This window comes from Schistocerca gregaria, chromosome 1, assembly GCF_023897955.1.
Source record: "Schistocerca gregaria isolate iqSchGreg1 chromosome 1, iqSchGreg1.2, whole genome shotgun sequence".
Taxonomy (NCBI): Eukaryota; Metazoa; Arthropoda; class Insecta; order Orthoptera; family Acrididae; genus Schistocerca; species Schistocerca gregaria.
The window spans coordinates 1,121,839,167-1,121,864,248 of record NC_064920.1 but is presented as its reverse complement, the minus strand read 5'-3'; the positions used below and the strand labels follow the sequence as shown (position 1 = coordinate 1,121,864,248).

The 25,082-nt window shown below is 43.3% G+C and overlaps 1 protein-coding gene across 1 annotated transcript in view; it reads right to left on the bottom strand.

Annotated features, from left to right (window-relative positions):
• LOC126292321 (glutamate receptor ionotropic, kainate 2-like) overlaps positions 1-25,082 on the bottom strand; it is a 1,291,187-nt gene that overhangs the window by 718,617 nt on the left and 547,488 nt on the right. Inside the window, exon 4 of the mRNA XM_049986255.1 lies at positions 14,452-14,703. Coding sequence (XP_049842212.1) covers positions 14,452-14,703 — 252 coding nt within the window. The remainder of the gene's footprint in view (positions 1-14,451; positions 14,704-25,082) is intronic.

The following is a 25,082-nucleotide window of genomic DNA, read 5'->3' as shown; positions in this document are numbered from 1 at the left end:
CACAGCGGACACACCAGGAACCGCGGTGTTGGCCGTCGAATGGCGCTAGCTGCGCAGCATTTGTGCACCGCCGCTGTCAGTGTCAGCCAGTTTGCCGTGGCATACGGAGCTCCATCGCAGTCTTTAACACTGGTAGTATGCCGCGACAGCGTGGACGTGAACCGTATGTTCAGTTGACGGATTTTGAGCGAGGCCGTATAGTGGTCATGCGGGAGGCCGGGTGGACGTACCGCCGAATTGCTCAACTCGTGGGGCGTGAAGTCTCCACAGTACATCGATGTTGGCGCCAGTGGTCGGCGGAAGGTGCACGGGCCCGTCGACCTGGGACCGGACCGCAGCGACGCACGGACGCACGCCAAGACCGTAGGATCCTACGCAGTGCCGTAGGGGACCGCACCGCCACTTCCCAGCAAATTAGGGACACTGTTGCTCCTGGGGTATCGGCGAGGACCATTCGCAACCGTCTCCATGAAGCTGGGCTACGGTCCCGCACACCGTTAGGCCGTCTTCCGCTCACGCCCCAACATCGTGCAGCCCGCCTCCAGTGGTGTCGCGACAAGCGTGAATGGAGGTACGAGTGGAGACGTGTCGTCTTCAGCGATGAGAGTCGCTTCTGCCTTGGTGCCAATGATGGTCGTATGCGTGTTTGGCGCCGTGCAGGTGAGCGCCGCAATCAGGACTGCATACGACCGAGGCACACAGGGCCAACACCCGGCATCATGGTGTGGGGAGCGATCTCCTACACTGGCCGTACACCTCTGGTGATCGTTGAGGGGACACTGAATAGTGCACAGTACATCCAAACCGTCATCGAACCCATCGTTCTACCATTCCTAGACCGGCAAGGGAACTTGCTGTTCCAACAGGACAATGCACGTCCGCATGTATCCCGTGCCACCCAACGTGCTCTAGAAGGTGTAAGTCAACTACCCTGGCCAGCAAGATCGCCGGATCTGTCCCCCATTGAGCATGTTTGGGACTGGATGAAGCGTCGTCTCACGCGGTCTGCACGTCCAGCACGAACGCTGGTCCAACTGAGGCGCCAGGTGGAAATGGCATGGCAAGCCGTTCCACAGGACTACATCCAGCATCTCTACGATCGTCTCCATGGGAGAATAGCAGCCTGCATTGCTGCGAAAGGTAGATATACACTGTACTAGTGCCGACATTGTGCATGCTCTGTTGCCTGTGTCTATGTGCCTGTGGTTCTGTCAGTGTGATCATGTGATGTATCTGACCCCAGGAATGTGTCAATAAAGTTTCCCCTTCCTGGGACAATGAATTCACGGTGTTCTTATTTCAATTTCCAGGAGTGTATGTCGCTATAAACCGAAGGTAATGGATCAGTGTGACTTAAGCAGACGTGCAGCATGCCGCGCAAATATATGTAGGAACCGTACCGTCAATTCAGAGAGTTTTAAAGTAGGCGCATTATTTGCATGAGAGAATGTACGGCATCCATCAGGGAAACTGCTGTTCGTGTGGGACGAAGCGTTTCGTCGGTGCAACGGGTGTGTTTAAAATGGTTCACGGAAGGCTGTAGAACACGACGAGATGGGTCAGGTCGCATAACCCAGGCTGCCTGCTGAGGACATTAACAACTCATCCGAATGGCATTGCAGGATAGATCTAGGTCCTCCACGGCTCTGGCGTGACAGTGGAACACTGTGACACGCCGTGCACTATCAGGAGTGACAGTCCGTCGCAGTCCATTTCTCCACCTACCTTTGGCGAATTGCGGGAACGTACTAGACCCCAATCGTGTTTGGAACGACGCCACTGTGGTCAGGAATGGTATCAGATAGTGTTTTCGGACGAATTCAGGTTCAGTATATTTGAAAACGATGACCGCTTTTCGGTTCGCCGCAGACGGGGGCAGCGGCATCACAGTGACTGCGTTCGCAAAAGACAAACAGCGAAAGTTGAAAGTCTTACGGTGTGGGGTGCTGTTGGGTAAAACCACAAATCACAGTTGGTGCTTGTCCAAGACTCTGTGACCAGTGTGAGCAACGTGAATGACGTCTTGCGACCAGTAGCCATACCCTTTCTGCACAACACCCCAGAATGCATTTTTACTAAGACAATGCACGACCACACGTTTCTGCACAAATCCTGATGTCACAGAGTCTCGGCCTTTTGCTCTGGCCCGCCAGATCACCAGACTTGTCGCCAATGGAACGTGTGAGGGTATGGTGAAACGGGAAGTGCAGCGCTGTGACCCAGTGCCAACCACCACAGATAAAATTTGGAACCATGAGAAGGCAGCTTGGACGGTCATACCACAGGACGCCATTCGCGGGTTATAAGCGTCGATGCCTTCACGCATGGAAAAAGTTACCAGGGCCCATGGCGGACCCTGTGACTACTAGGCCACAGGACACGTGCTAATCGGAGGTGACTTAAAAGCTAATCATTTCTGCAAAACATACTAATGTACATGTCCTGTGAATGTGAACGTCTTATCTCTTGTTGGTCAATGTGCTCTGTTCTTTTGATCATGAGTGTATTTTCACACTAAAACCAGCCGCTATTCCAAGTCCTATTTCTACATGTACACCTACATCCATACTTCATAATCCACCTGACGGTGTGTGGCGGTGGGTACCTTGAGTACTTCTATCGGTTCTCACTTCTATTCCACTCTCGTATTGTTCGTGGAAAGAAAGATTGTCGGTAAGCCTATGTGTGGGCTCTAATCTCTCTGATTTTATCCTCCTGCTCTCTTCGCGAGATATACGTAGGAGGGAGCAATATACAAATTGACTCATCGGTGAAGGTATGTTCTCGAAACTTCAACAAAAGTCCGTACCGATCTACTGAGCGTCTCCCTTGCAGAGTCTTCCACTGGAGTGTATGTAACATGTGCGTAACGCTTTCGCGATTACTAAATGATCCTTTAACGAAGCGCGCTGAGCTCCATTGTATCTTCTCTATCCCTTCTATCAACCCTACTTGGTACGGATCCAATACCGGTGAGCAGTATTCAGGCAGTGGGCGAACAAGTGTACTGTAACCTACTTCCTTTTTTTTCGAACTGCACTTACTTAGGATTCTTCCAATGAATCTCAGTCTGGCATCTGCTTCACCGACGATTAATTTTATATGGTCATTACATTTTTAATCACTCCTAATGCCTACTCCTTGGTAATTTATGGAATTAACTGTTTCCAGTTGCTGACCTGCTATAGTGTAGCTAAATGATAAAGGACCTTTCTTTCTATGTATTCGCCGCACATTACTCTTATCTAAATTGAGATTCAATTGCCATTCCCAGCACCATGCGTCAATTCGTTGCAGATCCTCCTGAATTTCAGTACAATTTTTCATTGTTACAACGTCTCGATATACTACAGCATCATCCTCAAAAAGCCTCAGTGAACTTCCGATGTTATCCACAAGGTCATTTATATATATTGTGAATAGCAACGGTCCTACGACACTCCCCTGCGGCACATCTGAAATCACTCTTACTTCGGAAGACTTCTCTCCATCGAGAATGACATGCTGCGTTCTGTTATCTAGGAACTCTTCAATCCAATCACACAATTGGTCTGATAGTCCGTATGCTCTAACTTTGTTCATTAAGTGACTGTGGGGAACTGTATCAAACACTTTGCGGAAGTCAAGAAACACGGCATCTACCTGGGAACCCGTTCCTATGCCCCTCTGAGTCTCGTGGACGAATAGCGCAAGCTGGGTTTCACCACTCGATCGTCCTTTCCGAAACGCATGCTGATTCCTACGGAGTTGATTTCTAGTCTCCAGAAAAGTCATTATACTCGAACATTATACGTGTTCTAAAATTCTACAACTGATCGACGTTAGAGATATAGATCTATAGTTCTCACATCTGTTCGGCGTCCATTCTTTAATACGGGGATGTCCTGTACCTTTTTCCAATCATTTGGAAAGCTACGCTATTCTAGAGACCTACGGTAGACCGCTGCAAGAAGGGGGCAAGCTCGATTGCAAAATGACAACATTATGTAATTATGGCATTTGACGGAAGACTGGATTCACGATCAAAGTTGCAGAACGAAAATTGTTCTTCGACATTGCTTAACTTGTCTTTCTAACTAAGCCGCTCGTTCCCACGAGACGAGGAACATCAGGGCAGTCAGAGTTCGCCCACCATTTCCCTTTCCGTCTCCTGAAAAACAAACAGAAGAGGAAATTTAATCCTGATAATGCAAAGCAAGCGACAAGGTGGGTGCAACGGAAAACTGCGAACTGCCGCCCTTTATAGCGAACTCCTGCGGGGGAGTTTGCCGCCACGTTAAGCACGGCCAAGTCTTCCGCGGAAATATAAGGCATCTGGCCGTTTGTACTTCCAAGACTCTTAGACGGAGGAGAATTAATTGAGACTGAATATTCACATCGGTTGAGCTGCAGTTCACTGCTTTAAATTCGCAGAAAAGTGCGTTTTACTGTGACTCCAGAAAAATTACTGCAATTTGCAAAGACTTGGAATGTGGAGAAAGTACAACTCTCATGTCATACTTAATTACTTCAGAGTGCTCAAAATGAGTTTTAATTTTTCTTTCAATATATTTACAGAGTTATCACTAATATTTTGTTTCATGTCTCAGGAGGAAGTAAATAAATCCAAAACCTACTTCATTATACGAGGGTCGTTCAAAATTAAGCTTCCCTGTAGCTTTTAAGGAAAGATAGTTACTGGAAACATATCCAGCAATGATCGAGTTATTTTCCAACATAATCGCCACTGCCGTCACGAAGGTCCAAGGAGACGGATTAGATTCACAGTAGGTGAGCGGATGGAAGGCTTTTCAAGTATAGAACCCAATACGTTGTCCTTTTGACGAGTGTTCCTCAGAGACAAGGGTATCATAGGGAAGCCCCAGGGAAGAGGGATTGGACTGCTCTTATCCTCCATGTATATAAATGGCTCTGAGCACTATGCGACTTAACTTCTGAGGTCATCAGTCGCCTAGAACTCAGAACTGATTAAACCTAGGTCATCAGTCGCCTAGAACTCAGAACTAATTAAACCTAACCTAAGGACATCACACACATCCATGCCCCAGGCAGGATTCGAACCTGCGGCCGTAGCGGTCGCTCGGCTCGAGACTGTAGCGCCTAGAACCGCACAGCCACTCAGGCCGGGATGTACATAAATGCTCTGAATGACAGGGTTATCAGCAATCTATTGCAGATGACGCTATTGTATATATACTACTGGCCATTAAAATTTCTACACCACAAAGAGGACGTGCTACAGACGAAAAATTTAGCCGACAGGAAGAAGATGCTATGATATGCAAATGAATAGCTTTTCAGAGCATTCAGAAAAGGTTGGCGCCGGTGGCGACGCCTACAACGTGCTGACATGAGGAAAGATTCCAACCGATTTCTCATACACAAACAGCAGTTGACCGGCGTTGCCTGGAGAAATGTTGTTGTTGAAATGTTGTTCAAATGTGTCTGAAATCTTATTGGACTTAACTGCTAAGGTCATCAGTCCCTAAGCTTACACACTACTTAAGGTAAATTATCCTAAGGACAAACACCCACACCCGTGCCCAAGGGAGGACTCGAACCTCCGCCGGGACCAGCCGCACAATCCATGACTGCAGGGCCCTAGAGCACTCGGCTAATCCCGCGCGGCGCTGACACAGCTTTTCAAATCTTGTAGACTTTGAATTATCACTATGACACTTCACAAGCACCATAGAATATTTTAGCGCGGTTGTAGGCGATTCAGTCTGGAACAGTGCAACTGCTACGGTCGCAGGTTCGAATCCTGCCTAGGGGATGGATATATGTGATGTCCTAAGGTTAGTTAGGTTTAAGTAGTTTTAAGTTCTAGGGGACTGATGACCTCAGATGTTAAGTCCCATAGTGTTCAGAGCAACTTGATGGTATGGGGTGGCTTTGGTTTTACGTCTCGGTCACCTCTTGTTTGCATTGACGGCACTTTGAACAGTGGACGTTACATTTCAGATGTGTTACGACCCGTAGGTCTACCCTTCATTCGATCTCTGCGAAACCCTACTTTTCAGAGGGATAATGCATTACCGCATGTTGCAGGCCTTTCTGGATATAGAAAATGTTCGACTGCTGCCGTGGCCAGAACATTCTCCAGATCTCTCACCAATTGAAAACGTCTGGTCAATGATGGCCGAGCAACTGGCTCGTCACAATACGCCAGTGAACTGTGGTATCGTGTTGATGCTGCATGGGCAGCTGTACCTGTATACGTCATCCAAGCTCCGTTTGACTCAATGTCCATGGGTATCAAGGCCGTTATTACGGCCAGAGGTGTTTGCTCTGGACACTGATTTCTCAGGATCTATGCACACAAACTGCGTGAAAATGTAATCACATGTCGATTTTAATGTAATATATTTGTCCAATGAACACCCGTTTATCACCTGCATTTCTTCTTGGTGTAGCAATTTTTATGGCTAGCAGTGTAGAACGTGTGACTCTAGGAGGATACAAGATGACTCAAATCCTAGTTGATATGAGTGGCAGATAGCTCTAAATGTAGAAAAATCTAAGTTAATGCGAATGACTAGGAAAAACAATCTCGTAACGCTCTAATACAATGCTGGTAGTGTGCTGCTCGTCCCAGTCACATCGGTTACACATCTAGGCATAACGTTGAAAAGAGATATGAAATGTAACGAGCACATCAGGTTAGTACTAGGGAAGGCGAGTGCTCCCTTTCGTTTTATTGGGAGAATTTTGGGAAAGTGTAGCTGATCTATGAAGGAGTCGGTAAATAGGACACGCTAAGGCGAACTGGTCTTGAATACTGTTCAAGTGTTTGGGATCTCCACCAGGTCGCATTAAAGAAAGACATCGAAGAGTTTCAGAGGCGTGTTTCTAGATTTGTTACGTATAGACTCGATTAGCACACAGGCATGAGGAGGATGCTTTGTGAAGTCAAATGCGAGTTCCTGGAGGGAAGACGACGCTCTTTTCGAGAAGCACTATGTGGAAATTTAGAGACTCGGCATCTGAGGCCGACTGCAGAGCCCACCTACTGCCACCGAAGGACATTTGGTGTAAGGACCACGAATATAAGATGAGAGCATTTAGACTTGTACGGAGGCTTATGGACAGTTGTTTCGGCTTCAGTCTGTTTGCGAGCGTAATAGTAGACGAAATGACTAGAAGCAGTACGTGGTACTTTCCGCCATGCTTGAGGAGCACATATGTAGATGTAGATTTGCAACTGATACAGTGTCATATCGTAGAAGTGGATAAACGTCCTCAGTTCTTCGATATTGTGGAAATTGTGACCGGATGGGAAGTTATTGAGGTTGAAATCGCTGGGAGTAAAATCTGTGGTTATACGATGGAATATCAAAAAGCCTCCAGCCGAACACATTCAGAAAAGCAACTGACCGCCTAAATGCATGTGTGCGAACATCGCCACGGATCAGCAGTGAGTATTCCACACGCCTTGTTTTGAACGGACGGTATAATTTCCGCAACGTTGCACAATAATGTTCAGAGTTCACTGTTTCAACCGTGAACAGGAAGTCAGTAAGCATCGGACTCTTACTGTCTCAGAATACCACGCACGTCACTTTCCGCACCTCCACAGTCTGTTTGAACTTCGTCCTAACGTAAGATCCACTGTAATGCTAACGAATCGACTGCTGTGTGATTTTTAGGGTAAAATGAGCGACCCACGCCTCATCACACGTGACGATCCTGTCGAAAAGTCGAAAGCGTTGCAGATATGCCAAATCTGTCGTAAGTGATTCATTTTATTTTCGGAATCTACGTGGCATGCACTTGCTTGAACAGCAGACAATTGGTAACAGTGTCATGCAAATTGGAATCGCGATTTTCAGACAAATAATCACTGTTCTCCTGAGGAAACTACCTACTCTACGCTTGTCCATCCTCAAAACATTGAAAAGAATTTAAAGAAGTGCAGCTCCTTTTGTATTATTGCGCAATAGGGGAGAGACTGCCATGGATGTTACGCGATTTGTGGTGGTAATATAACGAAATGTTTTTTTGGTTTCAACCATCAAGTTTCTTCTCTGAATGGGAAAATAATTTGTTGAGCCACACGTTCATTGGGAGGAAAGCTCATCGTTCTAAAATAAGACTAATCAGAGCTCGCACGGAAAAAATTAAGTATTCGCTTTTCTCTCTCATTCTTCGAGAGTGGGACGTTAGAGAAATAGTCGGATGATAGTTCGATGAACCCCCTTCCAGGCACTCTGAAGGAAATGGAGATTAGTCATGCAGATATGCATTAAATGTGGATCCATATTCGTTAAGATACGGATCTCCACAATGCGCTGTCGCACCAGCTCCACAATGTTGCCATTGATGAGGGAGCATCGCTCAAAGCTCTCTTCAGTATGACCACTTCACAACCTTTGGAGAGTTGCTTACACTAGCGACGCAATATCTACTTGCTTGTGACCCTTGTCCTGTAAACCCAACTCAGTTGATTATTAATTTCGATCAGCGCCATGTTTTGTGCACTAAATCTTCGGCCGTTAGCGAAACTCGCAGGCGCCGGGAAACAGAACCAGAACCGCCATTTTGAACCCCTGCTGCAGTTCACCTGGCAACGGACTCGACTTGTCCGGCCATCATATGGTTGTTACATCATAGGTCTATCGACATGCGTGTTGTTTCCGGTTAAATACGTCCCTTCTTTTTCTTTTATTTTTTTTATATTTAATACAAGGAAACATAATTTTTGAATAACCTTCGTAGTCTGATGATAATGTTCCAGTTCTACCAACCGCAATATTCTTCGCTGTTCGACAAAGGTTCCCTTCCAAAAAGCGCAACCAGAAAGTTATGAAAGCGGTGTGTGACTGAGAGCTATTGACGAAGTGTCTGATATGTTTCTAGAAACAATGGGAGAAACAGGGAGGAGGTAAAAAATTAAGTTGGCAGGGAAAAAACGCAGAAAAAAGCACTAGTAAGAGTATGTAATACCGTTCTCCTTTCCCTTCCAGTATAACAGAAGACGTGACAGTGTGCAAAGACACGTTAGTAGGGGTATCCAGGTGTGAGTAGCTTGACTGGTCGGTGAACATGTCGACGATACTTACGCAGAGTCATATGGGTAACAAGGTGAATAATGGTCAATAAAGCCTTGTTACTCTTCAATAGACTGAGTCTTTGGAAGCAAATGACAGCAAAAGTGCAAATGTGCTTTGTGAACAACGCTTCGTTTGCTTTTGGGGGTGCAGAAGACGGTCATCATGCTTTGCTGTCAAATCTAATACTAGTTGAAGCACATATTACGCTTAATAAGTCCTGTGTCTTGTAATGTGAACGTTATTCGCTCCATGCCATCACAGCCACCAACCTCCTGTGCAATTAGGATGAGCACTGTATCTTTAGCCTAATGTTACCGGCATATTTTCACGAGCGCATCAAAACTGGATTAAAAGTCAGATTGACACCTGCCTCGTATATCGTCCATTTGGCAAATTAATTACATCAGACGAATGGTTTTCAGTAGTGGTTCCACTGTAGGCTAAGGAAATCAGTTCTGCTGATATCCGAGTACGGCTCCTAATAATTTGGTGGATTACAGTAATAGGTCGTTCATGATACAATTATCACAAACGGTTACTTTCAAATAAATACGCAGCACTGTGGCCCTAGTCTCGTTGAGGAACATCCGTTTCTTCTTACTGATCTAAGGACATTGGATATAATACATAACTACTGCGATTAGTGCCAGGAAATAAATATACTTTTAACTAATATGATGGTATTAGGTATGTCCAGTACTGTTACAATGTTGTGCTTCATAAAATGTTGGGGGTATGTCGTGTTACCCTTAATGTGTTGATTAGTATGCTGACACACATCTTGTTTGTCGCTTATTGCCCTGAGCAGCAATTGTAACAGTGATATGTCGTTATGACAGCCCAGACGGGAAGCTGATTGAGCAATCTGTTACAAAAAGAACAGGTGACAGCTACTCATAAATAAATATTAACTACTAGTTTCGATCATCACACTGTCTTGAGGTTTCATAAAACCACTTATCACAGTCTGTGTTTACTGAAGCAAGTATGTGAGATTTTGCGAGCGCAGGTATTTGCCTGCAAGGGACAGCGACTGTTAGAAATTACAACTGTGGAGCCACCACAAGTCGCATTTAACTTATTCTTTATTTTACATATTTCACTCGACCAACGCGATCATCTTCAGTAATTACGTAGTACAGGTCTACGCGTTATTTGTAACGTGTGCTCCAGTTATTGGGCTATTACGGAATATGGGCGGTAGCTCACAATTGACTGACCTCTTACTTTAACAAAATACAGCAAAAGGTCATTATTCACAATGTTGAGCATGGTTGTGATGTGGTGTCTGAGTGGGGAACGGTCACATGCGGGAGTGCCCCAGGGATCAGTGTTGTGCCCACTCTGTTCCATATTGATATAAATGATATGCCCTCTAATATTACGGGTGATATGAAAATAGTACATTTTGCTGATGACACTAGCTTGGTTGTGAAGGATGTTGTGTGCAACATTCCCTCTGCTTCAAATAGTGCAGTTCATGGCATGAGTTGATGGCTTGTTGAAAATAAATTAACGCTAAATCATAGTAAGACTCAGTTTTTACAGTTTCTGACACACAATTCCACAAAATGGGCATATGGTTAATGAAACTGAACAATTAAAATTTATAGACGTTCACATAGATACTAAACTGTCGTGGAAAGCCCACATTTGTTCAAAGACTTAATACTGTTATTTTTATTATTTGAACGACATCTGATGTAAGTGATTATTCGCCCCGTAAATTAGTCTACTTTGCTTATTTTCACTCGCTTAAGTCGTATGGTATTATATTTTGGTGTAAATATTCTAAAAGGGTATTTTTGGCTTAGAAACGGGCATTTTGGACAATAAGTGTTGTAAGTTCGCGAACCTCTCGTCGACCCCTGTTCTCTAGACTGGGAATTTAGACATATATATTCTTTACTGTCTTTTCTTGTTAACAATATCAGTTTATTCCCAAGAATTAGCTGTTTTCACTCAGTTAATACTCACCAGAAATCAAACCTGCATTTGTATCCGACTTCCTTAACTCTTGTGCAGAAAGGTCCGCAGTATACTGCTGCATCCAATTTCAATAAGCTACCACAATAATTCAAAAATCTTAGCAGTAATCCAAGCACTCTCAAATCGAAACAGAAGAGTTTCCTCATGGATCACTCCTCCATTCAGTTGAAGAGTTATCTGAAAAATTAAGCTGATTCTTATATTGCTGATTGCATTTACTTAAATTTACAGCTTGTCTTTTTGGTTCATAAACATTTTATTTTACCTGTTACTACTTTGATGTTGTTATTTCGTGTGCTGACACGTTCCATGACCTTGGAGATTTGCTGCTCCATTTGGTCCAACGGAACTGGACGTGTAAATAAAAATAAAAGTAACTTCAGAAGGTGCTCGCGTTGGTCGAGTAAAACATGTAAAATAATGAAAGAAAGGAAAGTTATGTGCGAGCTCTGGTGGCTCTGCAGTTTTAGCTATGTAGAACTGACTGAATTTTACTTGACGCCACAGTAAGAACATTACAGCCTGTTATACGAAATTTCTGATGTCTTAAGACCGCATAAAACCAGTCAGAAGGCTGATAGCCCCCCACCCCTTCAGCCCAAAAAGAAATAATAATATGGTGATAGAAAACGGTTATTAATATTTATTTATAGCAGCTGTCGGTGGTTCGAAAGTACAGATATTTAAAAATGCTTGTGACATACACAGCAACAAAAATACATGCTGAATAAAATAGACACGCATAACTTTTCATGCACACTAAGTTAGGCAAACAAACTTACAGTGTCTGTCCGTGGTTTGGGTAACGTAAGCTGAGTTGCCTGTCTTGTTGTTGTTGTTGTCTTCAGTCCTGAGACTGGTTTGATGCAGCTCTCCATGCTACTCTATCCTGTGCAAGCTGCTTCATCTCCCAGTACCTACTGCAACCTACATCCTTCTGAATCTGCTTAGTGTACTCATCTCTCGGTCTCCCTCTACGATTTTTACCCTCCACGCTGCCCTCCAATGCTAAATTTGTGATCCCTTGATGCCTCAAAACATGTCCTACCAATCGATCCCTTCTTCTAGTCAAGTTGTGCCACAAACTTCTCTTCTCCCCAATCCTATTCAATACCTCCTCATTAGTTACGTGATCTATCCACCTTATCTTCAGTATTCTTCTGTAGCACCACATTTCGAAAGCTTCTATTCTCTTCTTGTCCAAACTAGTTATCGTCCATGTTTCACTTCCATACATGGCTACACTCCATAAAAATACTTTCAGAAACGACTTCCTGATACATAAATCTATATTCGATGTTAACAAATTTCTCTTCTTCAGAAACGCTTTCCTTGCCATTGCCAGTCTACATTTTATATCCTCTCTACTTCGACCATCATCAGTTATTTTACTTCCTAAATAGCAAAACTCCTTTACTACTTTAAGTGTCTCATTTCCTAATCTAATTCCCTCAGCATCACCCGATTTAATTTGACTACATTCCATTATCCTCGTTTTGCTTTTGTTAATGTTCATCTTATATCCTCCTTTCAAGACACTGTCCATTCCGTTCAACTGCTCTTCCAAGTCCTTTGCCGTCTCTGACAGAATTACAATATCATCGGCGAACCTCAAGGTTTTTACTTCGTCTCCATGAATTTTAATACCTACTCCAAATTTTTCTTTTGTTTCCTTTACTGCTTGCTCAATATACAGATTGAATAACATCGGGGAGAGGCTACAACCCTGTCTCACTCCTTTCCCAACCACTGCTTCCCTTTCATGCCCCTCGACTCTTAATACTGCCATCTGGTTTCTGTACAAATTATAAATAGCCTTTCGCTTCATGTATTTTACCCCTGCCACCTTTAGAATTTGAAAAAGAGTATTCCAGTCAACATTGTCAAAAGCTTTCTCTAAGTCTACAAATGCTAGAAACGTAGGTTTGCCTTTTCTTAATCTTTCTTCTAAGATAAGTCGTAAGGTCAGTATTGCCTCACATGTTCCAACATTTCGACGGAATCCAAACTGATCTTCCCCGAGGTCTGCATCTACCAGTTTTTCCATTCGTCTGTAAATAATTCGCGTTAGTATTTTGCAGCCGTGGCTTATTAAACTGATAATTCGGTAATTTTCACATCTGTCAGCACCTGCTTTCTTCGGGATTGGAATTATTATATTCTTCTTGAAGTCGGAGGGTATTTCGCCTGTCTCACACATCTTGCTCACCAGCTGGTAGAGTTTTGTCATGACTGGCTCTCCCAAGGCCGTCAGTAGTTCTAATGGAATGTTGTCTACTCCGGGGGCCTTGTTTCGACTCAGGTCTTTCAGTGCTCTGTCAAACTCTTCACGCAGTATCGTATCTCCCATTTCGTCTTCATCTACATCCTCTTCTATTTCCATAATATTGTCCTCAAGTACATCGCCCTTGTATAAACCTTCTATATACTCCTTCCACCTTTCTGCCTTCCCTTCTTTGCTTAGAACTGGGCTGCCATCTGAGCTCTTGATATTCATACACGTGGTTCTCTTCTCTCCAAAGGTCTCTCTAATTTTCCTGTAGGCAGTATCTATCTTACCCCTAGTGAGATAAGCTTCTACATCCTTACATTTGTCCTCTAGCCATCCCTGTTTAGCCATTTTGCACTTCCTGTCGATCTCATTTTTGAGACGTTTGTATTCCTTTTTGCCTGCTTCATTTACTGCATTTTTATATTTTCTCCTTTCATCAATTAAATTCTATATTTCTTCTGTTACCCAAGGATTTCTAACAGCCCTCGTCTTTTTACCTACTTTATCCTCTGCTGCCTTCACTACTACATCCCTCAGAGCTACCCATTCTTCTTCTACTGTATTTCTTTCCCCTATTCCTGTCAATTGTTCCCTTATGCTCTCTCTGAAACTCTGTACAACCTCTGGTTCTTTCAGTTTATCCAGGTCCCATCTCCTTAATTTCCCACATTTTTGCAGTTTCTTCAGTTTTAATCTACAGGTCATAACCAATAGATTGTGGTCAGAGTCCACATCTGCCCCTGGAAATGTCTTACAACTTAAAACGTGGTTCCTAAATCTCTGTCTTACCATTATATAATCTATCTGATACCTTTTAGTATCTCCAGGGTTCTTCTACAACCTTCTTTCATGATTCTTAAACCAAGTGTTTGCTATGATTAAGTTGTGCTCTGTGCAAAATTCTATTAGGCGGCTTCCTCTTTCATTGCCTGTCTTAAGGCGCACGAAATATTTTACGCTGTCAGTTTTCTCTTTCTTATATCTTGCAATTATAAAACTAGGTAGCTATACCTCATGTAATCAGAATAATCATGCCAATACATCTCTGACGCAAAACTTTGGGCTGCATTATGAATTAGTATACTGTGTGTCACTAGATTTGGATGCGGAGAAAGAAGCGTAGATTGGTAGACCTACCGTAGTCTTCTTCGTAGATGATGGCGACCTTGGTCCAGTTGAGGAAGGCCATGAGGTCCTTGAAGGCGCGGTTCATGTGCTCCTGCGAGGGGTGCAGGTTGATGGAGAACTCCTTGAAGCTGGGCTCGAAGTCGAGACGCGCCTCGACGTGCGGTACGTCAAGCGCCTCGCAGATGGACTGTATGTGGGCGCCCAGCAGCGGGTCCGACGGCCCGAAGATGGCCTGCACGCCGTGCTCCAGCTGCTTGCAGGCTGTAACACACGAGGGCAGCGCCGTGAGCGCACCGCCAGGTGTCGAGGTACACCTAGTCTACAATTTAGCCCGAAGACTGAACACATACTGAAACCAACACGTGTGAAATGAGGCCGTGCATTCGAATGAGGGCAAGAACACGTGCAGTACTTCAAAATTATCCAAGAGCTGTGTAAACAATGTTTCTGGAACGAGATAACTGAAATGGAGTACGTCTGAATGACCATGAATGAGCATCACATCATGTCATGGTTTCTACGAAGTAAACTTGTTGTCGAGGATCTAAGGTCAACCAATGAAGGCTCTCACGGCCAGTGCCTACTTCAGTTATAATGTCCGTGGTGAGAGTGTTCGAATCATAAAAAAATTCTCTAACGTTTCGTCCGGACCTCCGGGAGACGTCTTCAGCGACGTCATTATCAAATTTGTCTCTGAAGATGTCTCTCGAAGAACGGACGAAACGTTAGTGAGTATGTTTCCACGTTGACCATGGTTATTCAGACCGGAAGTCTTAAGTAAACTGTGGTCGCTCAGCCGCCGCTTACGACTTATAGAGATTGGTCGAAACTCTTTTCAGTGTGACATCTTGTGTACATGATTGGATAATAGATTCTTCTACCGTTCTCAAGCGAGAGTCTACATATAGAGATATAGACATATAGAGAGATAGAGAGAGATAGAGAGAGACAGAGAGACATAGAGAGAGGTAGAGAGAGAGAGAGTCGGCAAAAGAAATAAACAGAGGCCATATTTCATCCGGTGTGAACATTTCCCGAAAGAGAACACCTGTATCCATTACGTTAAATGTGCCCTGCTGCATTGCAAACTTAAATGGCAAAACATGATTCTCTACGAACCCGTATCCCGCCATCAACGTGTAAAGCGATACGTGGAGATATGACAAACTATCCCGTGAAAATCTATCTATATTCAAAAACAAGTTTTACACGGGATATCTCGGATTGTACTGCGTCCTCCTATGTATAGGTAACGCGCGGATCACAGAGACAAGATTAGACTATTCATGCGAACATTTTAGGTTAGGCTTTATCGTGACTGTCATTGATATCGAATGAAACAAGTTTATTACTGCCAGTCACTGGTAACAGTAAAATTGTTCTTTCATTCGAAGCTCAGACTAATTATACCGTTTATAAAGCCGTCTAAGCAGTCACTATTCCGGCAGTACACATCGAATGGAACGGGAAGAATCCCTAACGAATGATAAAAGGGGATGTACTCTCCACCGTACAACTCACATTGGTTCTCAGGGTAGAGCCGTAGACACAGAAATATGTTTCCAGCACAATGGTTGGAGTTTTTACCTAAACGCTATCACACAGCTTAGAGATACAGACCAGCGGCCATTATCAAAATAATTTTCTTGCCATAATCAGCTGATTAATGACTACTCCAAATTACCGGTTGGCACAGAAGCATATTGCTACAAAGTGGAAGAAGCTAAACATTGTTTCCTTCAGTGTAACGGAAACATTGGCACAGTCATATCTACTTATGGACATATTTACGAATTTGGAGCTCCTTTGTCGAACTATTCAAGACGCCTTTCTGTTGAAGTTAACTGGACGATACCGCAAAAGTTCTACTGCTATAATACATTCGACATTACTTCTTTTCTAAAGTTCTTTCTTATTTAGAGCGCATTTATCAAAATATTTTAGACATCATTCCATTTAAGTTGACTGGAGGATACCCCAAAAGCCCTGCTGCTGTAATACATTCGAGATTAGTTGCACTACCGACAGCTGTCATAAAACTGGTTTTTTTTTTTTTTTTTTTTTTTTTTTTACAGCTTTTGTTGTTCAGTAGTGACTTACCATCTGAACTCATGACGTTAGTACAGCTCTTTTCTTCAAAGAGTTCTTTAATATCGCTGTCTACAGCACGCATGTTTGCTGCCTCCGCTAGCCATTCCAGCTTTGATATTTTGCACTGTCTCTCAGTATTCTAATTTATACAACTTCGTTTCTATTTCCCTGAATCATTTTCTGCATTCTTATATTTTATCCTGCGGCCAATCAAATTTTGTATCGAAGGACTTCTACTGGGCCTTGCCACCTGCCTAGTTCTCCATCTGCTACCTTCAGTATTTATTCATTTATTCTCTCATAATTAACTCTTCATCATCTGTAGTACTTATTTCACTTACACTATGTGATCAACAGCATCCGGAGACTCCCAAAAACAAACGTTTTTCATATTAGGTGCATTCTGTTGCCACCTACTGCCAGGTACTCCGTATCAGCGACCTTAGTAGAAATTAGACATCATGAGAGAACACAACGGAGCGCTCATACGTCTGTACGCGAGATTTCCACACTCCGAAACATCCCTAGGTCCACTGTTTCAGATGTGATAGTGAAGTGGAAACGTGGAGGGACACGTACAGCACGAAATCGTACAGGACGGCCTCGTCTGTTGACTGACAGAGACAGTGGACAGTTGGAGAGGGTCGCAATGTGTAATAGACAGTCATCTATCCAGATCATCACACAAGAATTCCAAACTGCATCGGGATCCACTGCAAGTGCTATGAAAACTAGGCGGGAGGTGAGAAAACTTGGATTTCATGGTCGAGCGGCTGTTCATAAGCCACACATCACGCCGGTAATTGCCAAACGTCGGTTCGCTTGGTGTAAGAAGCGTAAACATCGGACGATTGAACAGTGAAATAACGTTGTGTGGAATGACGAATCACGGTTCACAATGCGGCGATCAGATGGCCGGGTGTGGATATGGCCAACAGCAGCTGAACGTCACCCGCCAGCGTGTGTAGTGCTAACAATATAATTCGGATGCGGCGGTGTTATGGTGTGGTCGTGTTTTCTATGGAGGGGGCTTGCAACCCGTTTTGTGTTGCGTGGCACTATCACAGCGCAGGCCTACATTGATGTTTTAAGCACCTTCTTGCTTTCCACTGTTGAAGCGCAATTAGTGGATGGCGATTGCATCTTTCAACACAATCGAGCACCTGTTCATAATGCACGGCCTGTGTCAGAGTGGTTACACGACAACAACATCCCTGTAAGGGACTGGCCTCCACAGGGTTCTGACATAACTCCTATAGAGAGCCTTTGGGATGTTTTGAAACGCCGGCTTCGTGTCAGGCCTCACCGACTTCATCGATACCTCTCCTAAGTGCAGCACTCCATGAAGAATGGACTGCCATTCCCCAAGAAACCTTCCAACAACTGATTAAATGATTGAACGTGTGCCTCAGAGAGTGGATGGTTCAAATAATGGTTCAAATGGCTCTGAGCACTATGGGACTTAACATCTATGGTCATCAGACCCCTAGAACTTAGAACTACTTAAACCTAACTAACCTAAGGACATCACACAACACCCAGTCATCACGAGGCAGAGAAAATCCCTGACCCCGCCAGGAATCGAACCCGGGAGCCAGGGCGTGGGAAGCGAGAACGCTACCGCACGACCACGAGCTGCGGACCAGAGAGTGGAAGCTGTTATCAAGACTAAGGGTGGGCCAACACCATATTGAATTCCAGCTTTACTGATGGAGGGTGCCACGAACTTTTAAGTCATTTTCAGCCAGGTGTCCGGATAATTTTGATCACATAATGTGCTTCTGTCAGTTGTTGGCTAAAGCTCCGGATGAAACTCTCATCAATCTTAGATTCTGTGGACAAGTCGACCTGCCATCTTCTTAATCTCCTACCTCTTTAAAATGAGCCCTCTTACGTAAATGGCATATCATAATGCACTTTTGCAACTCATAAAGTAGTGGTAGCTACGTTATACACAAATTGCCAATTGTTTATAATGTAGCTCCCGTTACTCTGAACTGCAAAACTGTATTACGATATCCCATTTACATAACAGGGCTCATTTTAGAGAGGTAAGAAATTAATAAGATGGCAGATTGACGTGTTCAAAGAAGCTAAGATTGTCACAACAATTTTCGTAGTTAGACAAAACTTTTGGAGGTACGTTTTGTTGAAAATTTACCTAATAATTGAAACTAGGTGCTCTGTTAAGTAAAATAGTTGTAGGTTATTATCTATAGGTCGATATTTGGGTGTGGATACAGTTGGTTCTTCCGTTATAAAGTCAAAGAAGCTATGTCTGGCAGTATCGAGTACTTGGTATTCCACACAGCCCTCTTTGACTGTACGATTTGTGACTTACACTAATAGATAAATGTAAAACGACTCATCTCTGCTACATAAACAAATAATAATAAATACCTGCCATTGTCAGCTGGAGAGCGATCATGAGCTCAGTGAAAAGAAAGCTGTAGTTGAAGTTTTTATTGCCTCGACCTCATGTAGATACCAACTGGATTACCGGTTTCAGCGGTCGGAGCTGCCATCTTCAGATTCTCAGAGTACAACTTACGAAATCATGCTGTGCGATAAACTGCAAGTTATTTTTTATGCCGTTGTAATGGACTCATGATGAAAAGAGCGTAAAACACTAAAAAATGTAACTGTTTTCGCATGGTTATACATAGTCATTAGGTGTGGCACATCAAGAAGCGCCGCATGTGTCTGAGCTGACTGCCGGCTACGTACTTAGCAATCTCAGGGCTGTATTTTGTGTGCAGAACATCTTTTCCAAATGTTTATCACTACTGTGTCTGCATTTTTACAAACCTATTCACTTTTCCCGAATATTCCATATAAAACTCCAACTACAGCCTCTTCAGGTGGTAAGTGTTTTAAATTTTTACTAATAGAAGTACATATACTGCTACTTATTGCCGAAGAGTTGACGTTTATGATCAAGTATGTTTGAGAGCTAAGAATGACTTTAATTTGGAGAAACAGCTACGGAAGTAGATCGTATTCCACATCTCCGAACAAATTAGTTTGGCATTACATTTTAGTGGCATTGAGTGGGGAAATGGTAAACGTTGACAAGTATTAGAATATTTAAATTTGATTATAGACGATGTTTAATGTAAATTGAATAAATCGCGGAATAATGTAGATAGAGAGGTAAAAGTTGACAGACATGCTTGGAATGACATCGGGTTTTATTAGAACCAAAAAAATACAAACGTTCAAAAAATGTCCGACAGATGGCGCTTCATCTGATCAGAATAGCAATAATTAGCATAACAAAGTAAGACAAAGCAAAGATGATGTTCTTTACAGGAAATGCTCAATATGCCCACCATCATTCCTCAACAATAGCTGTAGTCGAGGAATAATGTTGTGAACAGGACTGTAAAGCATGTTCGGAGTTACGGTGAGGCATTGGCGTCGGATGTTGTCTTTCAGCCTCCATAGAGATGTCGGTCGATCACGATACACTTGCGACTTCAGGTAACCCCAAAGCCAATAATCGAACGGACTGAGGTCCGGGGCCCTGGGAGGCCAAGCATGACGAAAGTGGCGGCTGTGTACACAATCATTACCAAACGACTCGCGCAAGAGATCTTTCACGCATCTAGTAATATGGGGTGGTTTTTTTGGTTCTAAATCCCATGTCATTCGAAGCATGAGTGTCAATTTTTACCTCTCCATCTACATTATTCTGTGGTTTATTGAGTTTTCAAATTTATACTGACTCTTTTTTCACCCGGTTGTTCACGAAGAGACACAGGGCGTGATCATCGTAGCCATTCAGCTGTTGACAAAAAATGGAACGCAGCAGCGAATTAACCTCTTTCTTCTTGAAAACCTTCCTTCTCAGTTTAACAAGTCGACAAGTGGCTTTTTAACGCTACTGGAGAAAATGCACGGCCCGGCCGGGTTTCGTGTGTCGGCGTAGCGACCGCGCAGCTCCCCGGAAGAGGCGAAAATCTCTCGAGACGGCGTAATTCGATTATCGAGTGGGAGCTGCAAAGAACGGCGCGTGAACGAGGCGGATCTCCAGCGCCGGGGGGTTGGCGACGCCTGGAGGGAGGCGACGGCGCCGCAGGTGATTGCATTCCCCCGTGACGCGAATGCCACGGGTTCCCCTCGCCTCTGCCGCCTGACAGGGCTACCAACGTTCTCCCAGCGCCACTTGTCGCTCGCGAAAAGACTCCCTGCTGCCGATCGACGTCTTCACTGGTTCATCAGTTGCTGCACGTGTAATTCTAGTTCAAAATGGTTCAAATGGCTCTGAGCACTATGAGACTTAACATCTATGGTCATCAGTCCCCTAGAACTTAGAACTACTTACACCTAACTAACCTAAGGACATCACACAACACCCAGTCATCACGATCCAGAGAATGTAATTCTAGAAAAACTACCTCTTTCACCTTAATTACAAATTATATGTGTTGAGATTCAGAAAATGGAAATGTTGACACCTCATGAAAAGCCATATCAATTGATCCCTGATTTATTCACGTTGTGCCATACACTTCTTTCTTCCCAAAATTCGATTCAGTACCTCCACGTTTGTTGTTAGATTTAACAAAATCTTCAGCATTCTTCTGTAGCACCAAATTTCAAAAGTTTCTGTTCGCTTCTCGACTAAACCTCTTATTGCCCAAGTTTCAATACCGTACAAAATTATATTCCAGACAATGTCGTCTGAAAAGCCTCCCTACCATTTAAAATTACAGGGTGGAGCACGAAATGTGTTACCATTTTGATTTTGAATATAAACTTTATTGTAGTATAGGTTCCTTTCAGATTGTATTGACAATAAAGTTTATATTCAAAAAACAAAATAGTAGCATTTCGCGAGCCGCCCTGTATGTTACATGTTAACAAACTCCACCTTTTCAGAAATACTTTCTCGCTGTCCTCTCGTATCATCAGTTGTTTTCTGTCCAAAGGGCAAAACAGATCGCTTGTCTTAAAGCCTTGTTTCCTAACTGAATTCCCTCAGCACTGCCTTCTTCGACTACATTTTATTAATCTTGTTTTGCTTCCAATGTAAGGTGTTTTCAGTACTCTATTCAATCCAGTTACCTAGCATTGGAAGTCCTGCAGCGTCTCAGATAACATTACAGTGTCATCTGTGACAGAATGTCAATGTCATCGCCAAATCTCAAAGATTTTACTTTCTTCTCTCTGTACTTTAATACCTTCCCAAAGTCCTCCTTTGTTTACTTCACCGCATGTGTCAGCATAGAAATTAAATGACAATAGACACAGGCTACAACTCTCTCTCACTCCCTTCTAAACCGGTGCTTCCCATTTATATCCTTCGGTTCTTCTAAGTGCAGTCTCATTTCTTTTCGCTTCCTGTATTTTACCACTGCTACCATCAAAATTTCAAGAGAATGTATTTCAGTCAATTTCGCCAAAACATTTAACTAAGTCTACAAATGCTACGAACATAGGTTTGCCTTTGAAACTTCCTGGGAGATTAAAACTGTGTGCCGGACCGAGACTGGAACTCGAGACCTTTGCCTTTCGCGGGCAAGTGCTCTACTGACTGAGCTACCCAAGCACGACTCATGCCCCGCCCTCACAGCTTCAATTCCACCAGTACCTCGTCTCCTACCTTCCAAACTTCGCAGAAGCTGTCCACGTTTGCCTTCCTTTAACCTAATTTCTAGGGCGTATCATAAGCTTTGTAGTCCCTTGCGAGTTCCTTAATTTCTCCGGAATCGAAATTGATGTTGACCGAAGTCGGCTTCGAGTAGTCTTTCCATTCTTCAGTAAAAAATTTTTGTTTGCAGTCACGGCTTATTAAAAATACTTTCCGAAATTTTCACACTTGCCATTATGTGTCTTCTATGAAATTAAAATTATTGTATTCTTTTTTGAAGTTTGTGGATATTTCGCTAATCTCATCTTCCAACCAGGTGGGATAACTATGGCACGACTGGCTCTCCCTGGGATTTAAGTAATTTAGAAAGAATGTCGTGTGCTCCAGGACATTGTTTCCACTAAGGTCTTACTACTATGTCAAATTCTCCTCACAGTGTCACGTCTCCCATCTCTTAATTTATTTCCTCTTCCTTGCAACGTTATTTCGCTTCTATAGCTCTTGTCCTTTTCAGCTTTCGCATCTACGCCCAGCTTTGGCTTGACTCTTGATATTCATACGGTTGTTTCTGCTTTCTCCAAGAGTTTCTTTAATTTTCCCATAATGACTTTGCCTTTCTCAGTATTTATGAGTACTTACGAGGCCTTCTGTTTGTCTTCTAGGGAAACATATTATGATTGAATTTTTTTATTGTGAGAGTGTTAAAGGCGGATCTATTTTAACTGTTAAGAATCATTCAAAAGCCAAGAGCGCATAAATTTATTTTTACTCAAGACAATCGGTTTCAACAGTCGTAGCTGTCATCTTCAAGTCTTAAATATTTTTTTATAATAAAACATGCCCCCCCATGAACCATGGACCTTGCCGTTGGTGGGGAGGCTCGCGTGCCTCAGAGATACAGATGGCCGTACCGTAGGTGCAACCACAACGGAGGGGTATCTGTTGAGAGGCCAGACAAACGTGTGGTTCCTGAAGAGGGGCAGCAGCCTTTTCAATAGTTGCAGGGGCAACAGTCTGGATGATTGACTGATCTGGCCTTGCAACATTAACCAAAACGGCCTTGCTGTGCTGGTACTGCGAACGGCTGAAAGCAAGGGGAAACTACAGCCGTAATTTTTCCCGAGGACATGCAGCTTTACTGTATGATTAAGTGATGATGGCATCCTCTTGGGTAAAATATTCCGGAGGTAAAATAGTCCCCCATTCGGATCTCCGGGCGGGGACTACTCAGGAGGATGTCGTTATCAGGAGAAAGAAAACTGGCGTTCTACGGATCAGAGCGTGGAATGTCAGATCCCTTAATCGTGCAGGTAGGTTAGAAAATTTAAAAAGGGAAATGGATAGGTTAAAGTTAGATATAGTGAGAATTAGTGAAGTTCGGTGGCAGGAGGAACAAGACTTCTGGTCAGGTAACTGCAGGGTTATAAACACAAAATCAAATAGGGGTAATGCAGGAGTAGGTTTAATAATGAATAGGAAAATAGGAATGCGGGTAAGCTACTACACACAGCATAGTGAACGCATTATTGTGGCCAAGATAGATACGAAGCCCACACCTACTACAGTAGTACAAGTTTATATGCCAACTAGCTCTGCAGATGGCGAAGAAATTGAAGAAATGTACGATGAAATAAAAGAAATTATTCAGATAGTGAAGGGAGACGAAAATTTAATAGTAATGGGTGACTGGAATTCGAGTGTAGGAAAAGGGAGAGAAGGAAACATAGTAGGTGAATGTGGATTGGGGCTAAGAAATGAAAGAGGAAGCCGCCTAGTAGAATTTTGCACAGAGCACAACTTAATCATAGCTAACACTTGGTTTAAGAATCATGAAAGAAGGTTGTATACGTGGAAGAACCCTGGAGATACTAAAAGGTATCAGATAGATTATATAATGGTAAGACAGAGATTTAGGAACCAGGTTTTAAGTTGTAAGACATTTCCAGGGGCAGATGTGGACTCTAACCACTATATATTGGTTATGACCTGTAGATTAAAACTGAAGAAACTGCAAAAATGTGGGAAATTAAGGAGATGGGACCTGGATAAACTGAAAGAACCAGAGGTTGTACAGAGTTTCAGAGAGAGCATAAGGGAACAATTGACAGGAATAGGGGAAAGAAATACAGTAGAAGAAGAATGGGTAGCTCTGAGGGATGTAGTAGTGAAGGCAGCAGAGGATAAAGTAGGTAAAAAGACGAGGGCTGCTAGAAATCCTTGGGTAACAGCAGAAATATTGAATTTAATTGATGAAAGGAGAAAATATAAAAATGCAGTAAATGAAGCAGGCAAAAAGGAATACAAACGTCTCAAAAATGAGATCGACAGGAAGTGCAAAATGGCTAAATAGGGATGGCTAGAGGACAAATGTAAGGATGTAGAAGCTTATCTCACTAGGGGTAAGACAGATACTGCCCACAGGAAAATTAAAGAGACCTTTGGAGAGAAGAGAACCACGTGTATGAATATCAAGAGCTCAGATGGCAACCCAGTTCTAAGCAAAGAAGGGAAGGCAGAAAGGTGGAAGGAGTATATAGAAGGTTTATACAAGGGCGATGTACTTGAGGACAATATTATGGAAATGGAAGAGGATGTAGATGAAGACGAAATGGGAGATACGATACTGCGTGAAGAGTTTGACAGAGCATTGAAAGACCTGAGTCGAAACAAGGCCCCCGGAGTAGACAACATTCAATTAGAACTACTGACGGCCTTGGGACAACCAGTCATGACAAAACTCTACCAGCTGGTGAGCAAGATGTATGAGACAGGCGAAATACCGTCAGACTTCAAGAAGAATATAATAATTCCAACCCCAAAGAAAGCAGGTGCTGACAGATGTGAAAATTACAGAACTATCAGTTTAATAAGTCACAGCTACAAAATACTAACGCGAATTCTTTACAGACGAATGGAAAAACTGGTAGATGCGGACCTCGGTGAGGATCAGTTT